Source organism: Babylonia areolata, chromosome 29 (genome assembly GCF_041734735.1).
Source record: "Babylonia areolata isolate BAREFJ2019XMU chromosome 29, ASM4173473v1, whole genome shotgun sequence".
NCBI classification, from domain to species: Eukaryota; Metazoa; Mollusca; class Gastropoda; order Neogastropoda; family Buccinidae; genus Babylonia; species Babylonia areolata.
The window spans coordinates 20,131,033-20,143,746 of NC_134904.1; the positions used below are offsets into that span (position 1 = coordinate 20,131,033).

General features: G+C 42.6%; 1 protein-coding gene across 1 annotated transcript in view; it reads left to right on the top strand.

Annotated features, from left to right (window-relative positions):
• Positions 1–12,714, top strand: part of LOC143275020 (DNA replication ATP-dependent helicase/nuclease DNA2-like) — a 63,508-nt gene that overhangs the window by 32,164 nt on the left and 18,630 nt on the right. Inside the window, exons 17-24 of the mRNA XM_076579082.1 lie at positions 1–181; positions 2,618–2,737; positions 4,229–4,372; positions 5,249–5,374; positions 6,237–6,316; positions 7,997–8,049; positions 10,075–10,123; positions 10,788–10,903. The exon at positions 1–181 is cut by the window's left edge and continues 5 nt beyond it. Of these exons, the coding sequence (XP_076435197.1) occupies positions 1–181; positions 2,618–2,737; positions 4,229–4,372; positions 5,249–5,374; positions 6,237–6,316; positions 7,997–8,049; positions 10,075–10,123; positions 10,788–10,903 (869 nt within the window). The remainder of the gene's footprint in view (positions 182–2,617; positions 2,738–4,228; positions 4,373–5,248; positions 5,375–6,236; positions 6,317–7,996; positions 8,050–10,074; positions 10,124–10,787; positions 10,904–12,714) is intronic.

Sequence of the window (12,714 nt, forward strand, 5' to 3'; positions counted from 1 at the left end):
TGGAGAACCTGCAGCACCCCCCTGACCATGCCATGAGCTCTCTGGTACCTGAGGCGCTGTCTCACCTGAGCGATTCTCACCTGAGCTATGTCCGGCACTGGCTGCTGTGTCTGGACCTTGAGGCGGCCGCACAGCATGCTCACAGTCTTCGCAACATCTGGTGCATGTCCAGCGCTGACAGGTGAGTCGGGTTCAGTGTTGACAGATGGGTCATGTTCAGTGCTGACAGGTGGGTCGGGTTCAGTGTTGACAGGTACGTCATGTTCAGTGTTGACAGGTGGGTCATGTTCAGTGCTGACAGGTGGGTCGGGTTCAGTGTTGACAGGTACGTCATGTTCAGTGTTGACAGGTGAGTCATGTTCAGTGTTGACAGGTGGGTCATGTTTAGTGCTAGACAGGTGAGTCGGGTTCAGTGTTGACAGGTGGGTCATGTTCAGTGTTGACAGGTGGGTCATGTTCAGTGTTGACAGGTGGGTTATGTCCAGCGCTGACAGGTGAGTCATGTTCAGTGTTGACAGGTGGGTCATGTTCAGTGTTGACAGGTGGGTCATGTTCAGTGCTGACAGGTGGGTCATGTTCAGTGCTGACAGGTGAGTCGGGTTCAGTGTTGACAGGTGAGTCGGGTTCAGTGTTGACAGGTGGGTCATGTTCAGTGTTGACAGGTGGGTCATGTTCAGTGTTGACAGGTGAGTCGGGTTCAGTGTTGACAGGTGGGTCATGTTCAGTGTTGACAGGTGGGTCATGTTCAGTGTTGACAGGTGGGTCGGGTTCAGTGTTGACAGGTGGGTCATGTTCAGTGTTGACAGGTGGGTCATGTTCAGCGCTGACAGGTGAGTCGGGTTCAGTGTTGACAGGTGGGTCATGTTCAGTGTTGACAGGTGAGTCGGGTTCAGTGTTGACAGGTGGGTCATGTTCAGTGTTGACAGGTGGGTCATGTTCAGTGCTGACAGGTGGGTCGGGTTCAGTGTTGACAGGTGGGTCATGTTCAGTGTTGACAGGTGGGTCATGTTCAGTGCTGACAGGTGGGTCGGGTTCAGTGTTGACAGGTACGTCATGTTCAGTGTTGACAGGTGGGTCATGTTCAGTGTTGACAGGTGGGTCATGTTTAGTGCTAGACAGGTGAGTCGGGTTCAGTGTTGACAGGTGGGTCATGTTCAGTGTTGACAGGTGGGTCATGTTCAGTGTTGACAGGTGGGTCGGGTTCAGTGTTGACAGGTGGGTCATGTTCAGTGTTGACAGGTGGGTCATGTTCAGTGTTGACAGGTGGGTTATGTCCAGCGCTGACAGGTGAGTCGGGTTCAGTGTTGACAGGTGGGTCATGTTCAGTGCTAGACAGGTACGCTTCACCACGTCCGCTAGGGAGATAGATGCCTGACCAGCAGCATAACCCAACGCGCTTGCTCAGCCCTTGAGTGCATGATTATATGTTTGCGTACCTATCAGAGTGGATTTCCACCACAGAGTTTTGCCAGAGGACAGCACTGTTTTGGTTTTTTGACTCACTTGTGTAAACAAAGTGAGTCTATGTTTTAACCCGGTGTTCGGTTATCTGTGTGTGTATGTGTGTGTGTGTGTGTCTGTGTGTCCGTGGTAAACTTTAACATTGACATTTTCTCTGCAAATACTTTGTCAGTTGACACCAAATTTGGCATAAAAATAGGAAAAATTCAGTTCTTTCCAGTCATCTTGTTTAAAACAATATTGCACCTCTGGGATGGGCACAAAAAATTAAAAAAAAAGAAGGCTAATTATATGCAAACTGCATTTACTGTTATATTTATATTTTTTTGTATTCTCTAAACTTGGCACTTTGACCTCTTATTCTGACACAACAACAAGAGGAGTCATTATTATCATTTTTTGTTCACAGGAACTTCTTTTGCTAAGCATGGAATTTTTATTTATTTTGCAAACGTTTTGGTGCAGATAGTAAAAAAGGGAAATTACTCTGTAATTAATGCTAGGGGACTTAATTTATCACAAGTGAGTCTTGAAGGCCTTGCCTCTCTGGTTTTCTTTTTCAGTGTGCCAAGTGCATGCTGTGCACAGGACCTTGGTGTTTTGATGATGATGATGATGATGATTGTGATACTTTTATAGCACCTGTCCTCAGTCAGAGACCAAGCTCTAAGCGCTTTACAAACATGGAGTCATTTGCACAACAGGCTGCCTACCTGGGTAGAGCTTCCTGTGTCATTCAGTCAGGTTTCACTCACACACACTTACACAGACATGTAACATTTTATATGTATGACCGTTTTGTTTATTTACCCTACCTGTAGGCAGCCATACTCCATTTTCGGGGGTGTGCCTACTGGGTATGTTCTTTGTTTCCATAACCCACCGAACGCTGACATGTATTACAGGATCTTTAACGTGCGTATTTGATCTTTTGCGTGCATATACACATGAAGGGGGTTCAGGCACTAGCAGGTCGACACATGTTGAGCTGGGAGATCAGAAAAATTTCCACCCTTTGCCCACCAGGCGCCGTTGCCGAGATTCAAACCGGGGACCCTCAGATTGAAAGTCCAACGCTTTAACCACTTGGCTGTTGCACTCCTCTGAACAAGCAGACGCTGGAATGAGTGAGCGATGAATGGCGTGCTGTGTGCAGGGAGGAACAGGGGGACTGCCTGCGACAGCTGGTGATGGTGACGTCCATGCTGGGCGTTCCAGAGACCCAGGCCTTCAGTGAGGGCAAGGGTTGCTGTGTGCAGCTCCAACGAAAGCCTGGGTGGGTACCTGTGTGTGTGTGTGCATTTTACTTATATATACGATTTATTCCCTTGATGTTTTTATTAATGTATTGTTGTACAATACCTTATGGTCTTAACGTGTGTGTGTGTGTGTGTGTGTGTGCATGTGTGTGTGTGTGTGCGTGCGCGCGTGCTTGCGCGCATGTCATTTTTAGTAATATATACCCTTTTTTTGTTGGATGTTTTCATTTGTAAATATTGTTGTGCAATACCCTATTGTCTTAACATGAGTATGTGTGTGTGCTAGTTTTAATCTCTTCTTATGTTGCGCATGATGATTTTATGCTAGTGTTTACATGAGCCTGTGATTGCACAACTTAATTTCCATGTGTTTTTGATTTGATTTGATTTGATTTGATTCTTCTTGTATTGTGTTGTATTGTATCATATTGCATTGCATTGTATTGTATTGTATTGTATTTCTCTTTTTTGTCACTGTGTGAAATTCGGGCTGCTCTCCCCAGGAAGAGCGCGTCGCAACACTGACAGCGCCATCCATTTTTTTGTATTTTTTCCTGCCTGCAGTTTTGTTGTTTTTTTTTTCCTATGGAAGTGTTTTTTTTCTACAGAATCTACAAGGGACAACCCTTTTGTTGCCGTGGGTTCTTTTAAGTGCGCTAAGTGTATGCTGCACACTGGACCTCAGTTTATCGTCTCATCCGAATGACTAGCGTCCAGACTACCACTTGAGGTCTAGTGGAGGGGGAGAAAATACTGGCAACTGTGCTGGGATTCGAACCAGTGCGCTCAGATTCTCTCACTTCCTAGGCGGACACGTTACCTCTTGGCCATTTCTCTTCTTCTTCCTCCCAACTTTTCGGGGTGAGGGGGTCTGGGTGTGTGTGTGGGGGGGGGGGGGGGCGAGGGGGGGGGGGGGGCGCTGCCTGTTCATGTATCTTCTTGTGTGCGGGAAAAACCACCAAGGCAACCATGTGTTTGTTCTGTATTGTCCATGTGTTCTGTGTGGCATGTTCAGGATTAAAGAAGCTATGCCAGTCTTGAATAAAAGCTAATTTGTGTTTGCACATTTCTTCTGTCTTTGCTGCTGTGTGCACATGTCAAATGATGGGTATGAGGACAGGCCTGGCGCTTCCTTTTTTGAGGAAGTGTCTGGGTTTGTTCCAGTGTACCTTTTATTTACCTGTGTGCCAGCAGAATTGATAGTGAAAGCAGCACTGACTTGAAGTTGTGTACTTTGTGGATGGAGAGTTACCACTCTGTACTATTTGTTAATTATTTCATCTCCTGGCCTCATTATTTGTTAATTAATAAAGCATGCATCATGGAATATCCGTGATATTTAAGCTGGCGTAACTGGAGAAATGAATCTCGATGCAGGTTTTGTGGAGGGGCTCTGAACATGGCTATCTAGTGTGCATAAAACTCCCACTGAAACGTATCAAAGCGTGTATCATGGAATATCTGTGATATTTAAGCTGGCGTAACAGGGGAAATAAATCTCGATGCAGGTTTTGTGGAGGGGCGCTGAACATGGGGGGACTGGCAAAGAACGACGTGGTGGTGATCAGCTCTGAGGACGGTCGCTACATCGCACTGTCCACAGGATTCATCAGGGATATCACGGAGAACGTTGTGGACGTCGTTGTCGACAGGTCGGATGAAATGTGTCTTTCTTAACTTAACATCAACTTATCCCCTTTTTTATGGTGCGATTGGCTTTTATATAGCTATTCTCAATGTGCCATTGGCATTTAGTTAGCTATTTTGAAGATGAAGTTGTCTTTTAGATAACAATTTTTAAAATGTGATTTAAGTATTTTTCAGGTGTAATTGGCATTTAGGTAGTTATTTTGATGATGAAGTTAGCTTTTATATAGCTATTTTTAAGGTAAAATCAGTGTCTGATTTGCTATTTTGAAGATGAAGTTGGCTTTTAGATAGCTACGTTAAGGTGTGACTGGCATTTTGGTAGCTATTTTTAAGATGTAGGTGGCTTTTATACAGGTATTTTAAAGGTGTAACTGACATTTTTGATAGCTATTTCAAAGATTAAGTTGACTTATAAATACCTTTTCTTCAGGTGCGACTCGTGTTTGGGGAGCTATTTCAAAGTTGAAGGTGACTTTTGGATAGATATCTTAAAGGTGCGATTGGCATTTAGGTTGCTATTTAAAAGATTAAGTTTGCTTTTAGATACATACTTCTAAGGTAAGGTTGGTTTTTACATAGCTAGTTTATCATTTTGATTATTTTCTTCATAGAATCCTTCAGTGCATGAATACATATATGTACACACATAAATGCAGACACGCACGGACGCACTCATTCATACAATATGCATGACCATGCATGCACATGTAATTTGAATATACGTACACACATACATACTCACGTGCACACACACACACTTTCCCGTCTTGTAATCCCTCACACTATTGTGTGTCATTTGTAAGCATGGGAACTTCACTCCAAGTTTCACTGGGAGCTGCGCCATCACACTGCGGCGGTGGTTCATGCATTTTTTCCAGGGACAGTTTTCATGAGAACACAGCCTTCCAGTGGCTGGTGCTGCGCATTGACCGCTGTGACACGTTCAACACGGCTGGCTACTTGATGAGCAACCTCTCACGACTTCTGGACAACTCCCCTCACTGGTAGGTGCTGTGTGTGTGGGTGGGTGAGTGTGTGTGTGTGTGTGTGGGGGGGGTGAGTGTGTGTGAGTGAGTGTGTGTGGGTGGGTGGGTGGGTGGGTGAGTGTGTGTGAGTTAGTGTGTGTGTGTGGGTGAGTGTGTGTGAGTGAGTGTGTGTGTGTGTGAGTGTGTGTGTGAGTGTGTGTGAGTGAGTGTGTGTGTGTGTGTGTGTGTATTTGTGGGTAAGTGTGTGTGTGTATGTGTGTGTGTGCGTGTGTGGATGAGTGTGTGGGTGTGTGTGTGTGTGGGTGTGGGTGTGAGCGTGTGTGAGTGAGTGAGTGTGTGTGTATGTGTGTGTGGGTGGGTGAGTGTGTGTGGGTGAGTGTGTGTGTGTGTGGGTGAGTGTGTGTGTGTGGGTGTGAGTGTGTGTGTGTGTGTGTGTGTGTGTGGGTGGGTGGGTGGGTGAGTGGGTGAGTGTGTGTGTGTACGTGTGTGTGTGTGTGTGGGTGGGTGAGTGTGTGTGTGTGTGGGTGTGAGTGTGTGTGAGTGAGTGTGTGTGTGTGTGTGCGTGTGCGTGTGAGTGTGGGTGGGTAGGTGGGTGAGTGTGTGTGTGTGTGTGTGTGCATGTGTGTGTGATTGAGTGTATGTGTGTGTGTGAGTGTGTGTCTGCTTCAAGTCACTGAGGTGACAGCCCACATCACTGAGAAGCAGTCACGTCAGCAGCATTGAAGGGGTTAAAGCCCCACTGTGAGAAACACCACAGACCATGGGGGTTACAGCCCACAACAAAAAGCAGAAGAATGAGAGAAGACCTGTCTGTTTAGTTCTTCCTTTTGTTGCCTCATCCCCATTCGGTGGTGGTGATTTTTCTGGTGGTGTTTTCCAGTCACAAGCTGCGATCGCTGATTATCGACGGTCGGAAACCGGAATTTCAGCTGACAATGTCCAAGAGTGCTGTGGAGAAAGGTCAGTGGATGTGAAAGCAGTATCTCTGTATATGGTGAGCACCATTATGTTGGCTTCTTTTTCCTGTGGTCACCAGTGATCAGAGTTTGAGGCCCTGGTTTGTTTGTCATGGTGTTGTGTCCTTGGGAAAGGCAGTGCTCTCTGATTTTCCTCACTTCGCCTGTACTGTTGATACATAGACCACACTCACGCACGCATACTCACACACTCACACACACACATGCATACTCACACACACGCGCACGCGCACGCATACTCACACACGCGCGCGCATGCACTCATACTCACACACACACACGCCGCACACACACACACAAATGCACACACGCATACTCACACACACACACGCGCATATGCATGCACACACTCACGCATACACATGCACGCATCCACACTCGCACATGCACACACACACATGCACGCATACTCACACACACACACGCGCATGCATACACACACACACACACACACGCATGCATACTCACACACATACACGCACACATGCTCACACACACACACACGCACACGCAAACTCACACACACACACACACACGCATGCGCATGCACACACACATGCATGCATACTCACACACACACACACGCATACACACACTCACACATGCACATGCACGCATCCACACTCGCATACTCACACACACACACACGCATGCATACTCACAAACACACACACACGCATGCATACTCACACACACACGCGCGCACACGCAAACTCACACACACACACACACACACACACACACACGCATGCGCACTGTCTCTCTCTCTCACCAGTTTACCCTCAATAAAACATTTGTCATTGTCATTTTTCCTTGTCACTCACACTCACCCTCTCACTCTTACTCTCACTCTTACTCACACTCTTACTCACACTCGCACACTCTCTCTCTCACTCTCACTCACTCACTGACACACACACTCTCTCACTCACTCACTTGCTCACAAGGTTGGTAGTGAAGTCTGATAAAATGACGGTGTTGTTTTGATGTGTTGTTTCTGTGAGTGTTGTTTTGATGTGTTGTTTCAGTGGGTGTTATTTTGATGTGTTGTTTCAGTGGGTGTTGCTTTGATGTGTTGTTTCAGTGGGTGTTGCTTTGATGTGTTGTTTCAGTGGGTGTTGTTTTGATGTGTTGTTTCAGTGGGTGTTGCTTTGATGTGTTGTTTCAGTGGGTGTGTGTTGTTTCAGTGGGTGTTGTTTTGATGTGTTGTTTCAGTGGGTGTTGCTTTGATGTGTTGTTTCAGTGGGTGTTGCTTTGATGTGTTGTTTCAGTGGGTGTTATTTTGATGTGTTGTTTCAGTGGGTGTTATTTTGATGTGTTGTTTCAGTGGGTGTTGTTTTGATGTGTTGTTTCAGTGGGTGTTATTTTGATGTGTTGTTTCAGTGGGTGTTGTTTTGATGTGTTGTTTCAGTGGGTGTTATTTTGATGTGTTGTTTCAATGGGTGTTGTTTTGATGTGTTGTTTCAGTGGGTGTTGCTTTGATGTGTTGTTTCAGTGGGTGTTGCTTTGATGTGTTGTTTCAGTGGGTGTTGTTTTGATGTGTTGTTTCAGTGGGTGTTGCTTTGATGTGTTGTTTCAGTGGGTGTTGTTTTGATGTGTTGTTTCAGTGGGTGTTGTTTTGATGTGTTGTTTCAGTGGGTGTTATTTTGATGTGTTGTTTCAGTGAAGAGAATCTTCAGGCCACTGAACAAGCCCCAGAAAACGGCCATTCTGAAGGTAGGGGGTGTGGAACGGTGCGGGTTACTGATTCATCAGCAACAGTTCACATCATCACTTCTTCTTCTCATTTACATCATCACTTCTTCTCATTCACATCATCACTTCTTCTCATTCACATCATCACTTCTTCTCATTCACATCATCACTTCTTCTCATTCACGTCATCATTTCTTCCTCTCATTTACATCATCACTTCTCATTCACATCATCACTTCTCCTTCTCATTTACATAATCACTTCTCCTCATTTACATCATGACTTCTCATTTACATCATCACTTCTTCTCATTCACATCATCACTTCTTCTCATTCACATCATCACTTCTTCTTCTCATTCACATCATCACTTCTTCTCATTCACATCATCACTTCTTCTCATTCACATTATCACTTCTCATTCACATCATCACTTCTTCTCATTCACATCATCACTCCTCATTCACATCATCACTTCTTCTCATTCACATCATCACTTCTTCTTCTCATTCACATTATCACTTCTTCTCATTCACATCATCACTTCTTCTTCTCATTCACATCATCACCCCTTCTCATTCACATTATCACTTCTTCTCATTCACATCATCACTTCTTCTCATTCACATCATCACTTCTTCTTCTCATTCACATTATCACTCCTTCTCATTCACATCATCACCCCTTCTCATTCACATCATCACTTCTTCTCATTCACATCATCACTTCTTCTCATTCACATCATCACTTCTTCTCATTCACATCATCACTTCTCATTCACATCATCACTTCTCCTTCTCATTTACATAATCACTTCTCCTCATTTACATCATGACTTCTCATTTACATCATCACTTCTTATTTACATCATCACTTCTTCTCATTCACATCATCACTTCTTCTCATTCACATTATCACTTCTTCTCATTCACATCATCACTTCTTCTCATTCACATCATCACTTCTTCTCATTCACATCATCACTTCTTCTCATTTACATCATCACTCCTTCTGATTCACATCATCACTTCTTCTCATTCACATCATCACTTCTTCTCATTCACATCATCACTTCTTCTCATTCACATCATCACTTCTTCTCATTCACATCATCACTTCTTCTCATTCACATCATCACTTCTTCTTCTCATTGCTTTATTGCCTGTGCACTGCATGGTGATTTAGACAGGTGCACATTCATCCGTTTCCGCACACACATACACCCTCATGCAGTGGGTGTGGAGAGAGGGTGAGGGGTGGGACTTGGGGGGGAGGGGGAGGGGGGGGGGGGGGGCGATGGTATATTGAGAAAAACAGGAAGTAGGCAAGCAGCCACCAGGGGAGTGGTGTGGGGCATTGGGTGGAGGGGTCATCAGTCATGCCACCAGTAAAGGAAATTTACAACAAGCTACACACCGCAGAGTGGCATAAGACGTCAACAGTTGCTGTTACAAATTGCTGGGAATCCTACAAAACGCCTTGAATATCAACAAACGATTGATGTTACAAATTGCTGGGAATATCAACAAACAATTGCTGTTACACACAGCAGTCCCCTGTTAATCTGCAGGCACCAGAGCTGTCAACACCAACTCACCACAGGCATTGGATTAGCGGAGAACTGAAAAAATGAGATCACCAGTGATATCTGACATGGTGTTTACCTCCCAGAACGGAGTAATGTTGCCTACATGGTGAGGTAAAAACGGTCATACACTTAAAGCCCACTTGTGTACATACGAGTGAACGTGGGAGTTGCAGCCCACCAACGAATGAAGAAGAAGATACGGTGTTGAATATCATTTTAAAAAAATTTTTATTTCAATATTTGTATTGATGATGTCTAATTTGGTAGACAATTTCTGTTTTGGAATAAAAGTATGAGGTTTGTAACACAGTACAGTGACTAGTTTGATGATCATATTTCTGTCTTTGGATAAAAGTATGACCTTTAAACCATAGTATAATGACTGGTTTGATAGTCATATTTCTGTTTTTGGATAAAAGTATGACGCTTGTAACATAGTCTTTGCATCAATGATCCAGGTACTGATGTCCAAAGATTATCTGCTGATCAAAGGATACCCTGGAACAGGTGAGAGACAGAGGAGGGAGGGAGGGTGGGATAGAGAGAGGGAGAGAAGGAGGGAGAGAGGGGGGGGGGTGAGAAGGGGGAGGGAGATGGGAGGCAGAGAGAGAGAGGGGAGAGAGAGAGGAAGGGAGAGGGGGCAGGGGGGGGGATGGGGGGGGAGGGGGGAGAGACAGAGGAGAGAGATAGCGTCACACACACGCGATGCAATGCAGTGCCATGCAGTACAATACGATACAATACAATACAACACAACACAGCACAACAGTACAATACAACACAACAATACAATACAACATAATACAATACAGTACAATACAATACAACACAACAAAACAATACAATGCAATACAATACAGTACAACAACAATACAATACAACAATACAGTACAACACAACAATACAATAGAACACAACAATACAACACAACGATACAGTGCAATACAACACAACAATACAACACAATAGAACACAACACAACACAACACTACACTACACTACAACACATCACAACACAATACAAGACAATATGATACAAGAAGCACAGTACAGCACAACATATGATCTTATAGTAGAAAACTACACAAAACATCCCAGCACAGTACCACACAATACAACAGGACACAGGGCACAGCACACTTTCACCACTGACGAGTGCGTGCTTCCGCAGGTAAAACATCCACCATCGTGGCGCTGGTGAAGATTCTGCGGGAGCTGGGGCAGACAGTACTGCTGACCAGTTACACCCACTCGGCCGTAGACAACATCCTCCTCAAGCTGAAACGGGTACAGACAGCGCTTTGATAATATTATTGTTGTTGTTGTTGTCATTATTATTGTTGTTGTTATTATTATCATTGTTGTTGTCATTATTTTTGTTGTCATTATTATTGTTGTTGTTGTTATTATCATTGTTGTTGTCATTATTGTTGTTGTTGTCATTATTGTTGTTGTCATTATTATTGTTGTTGTTATTATTATCATTGTTGTTGTCATTATTGTTGTTGTTGTCATTATTGTTGTTGTCATTATTATTGTTGTTGTTATTATTATCATTGTTGTTGTCATTATTGTTGTTGTTGTCATTATTATTGTTGTTGTTATTATTATCATTGTTGTTGTCATTATTATTGTTGTTGTCATTATTGTTGTTGTTATTATTATCATTGTTGTTGTCATTATTATTGTTGTTGTCATTATTATCATTGTTGTTGTCATTATTGTTGTTGTTGTCATTATTGTTGTTGTTGTCATTATTGTTGTTGTCATTATTATTGTAGTTGTTATTATTATCATTGTTGTTGTCATTATTGTTGTTGTTGTCATTATTGTTGTTGTCATTATTATTGTTGTTGTTATTATTATCATTGTTGTTGTCATTATTGTTGTTGTTGTCATTATTGTTGTTGTCATTATTATTGTTGTTGTTATTATTATCATTGTTGTTGTCATTATTGTTGTTGTTGTCATTATTATTGTTGTTGTTATTATTATCATTGTTGTTGTCATTATTATTGTTGTTGTCATTATTGTTGTTGTTATTATTATCATTGTTGTTGTCATTATTATTGTTGTTGTCATTATTATTGTTGTTGTCATTATTATCATTGTTGTTGTCATTATTGTTGTTGTTGTCATTATTGTTGTTGTTGTCATTATTGTTGTAGTTGTTATTATCATTGTTGTTGTCGTTATTGTTGTTGTTGTCATTGTTGTTGTTGTTGTCATTGTTGTTGTTGTCATTATTGTTGTTGTTGTCATTATTGTTGTTATTTTCATTGTTGTTGTCATTATTGTTGTTGTTGTTATTATCATTGTTGTTGTAGTTGTTCTTGTTACTGATTATTAGTATTATTGTTGTTGTTCTTGTTATCAGTTGTTATTATTATTATTATTATAATCATTATCATCATCATCATTATTATTACTATTATCATCATTATTAATTCTATTGTTGTTTGTGTTGTTCTTGTTGTTGCTGCTGTTGTTGTTGTTATTATCATTGTTATTATCATGATGATGATTATTATTATTATCATTACAATTATTGCTATTATTATTATTATTGTTATTGTTATTATTATCATCATTATTAACCCCTAGGCTGCCTGCATGACGAGATAACTCGTCATGGAAAGCATGTATGCTTCGCTGCCACAATGACGAGATAACTCGTCATCGAAATATTCTGACTTTTCCATGCTTTGCATTCAGTTCGTTGACAAAAATGCTGGTAGCTTTAGCTTGGGGAATCATTCTGGATTCTATTCATAGCTACAAACACCATCTGCGTCATAAGGCAGTCCTTTATTTGAACGTTTTGGTTGGGTTACTGGCCGCAGTCTTTGCCTGGTTCCTATCCTCACTCGCTCAACAAAATGTCGGACTGACGCCGTGCTCAAGACATGCGCTTGTGGCGAACTAAATCAACCAAGATTACTTTCTTTAGCTGATGCTCAGAAAGAATTGGAGCATAAATTCGAAGGAGAAGACAGTGGTGAACATTTATAGGACGATTTGATAGAAAATAAAGGGAGCAATCAAGAGAGTGGCCAAGATACAACTATCAGTGCGTGATGCAGGCTGTTCAACTCTAG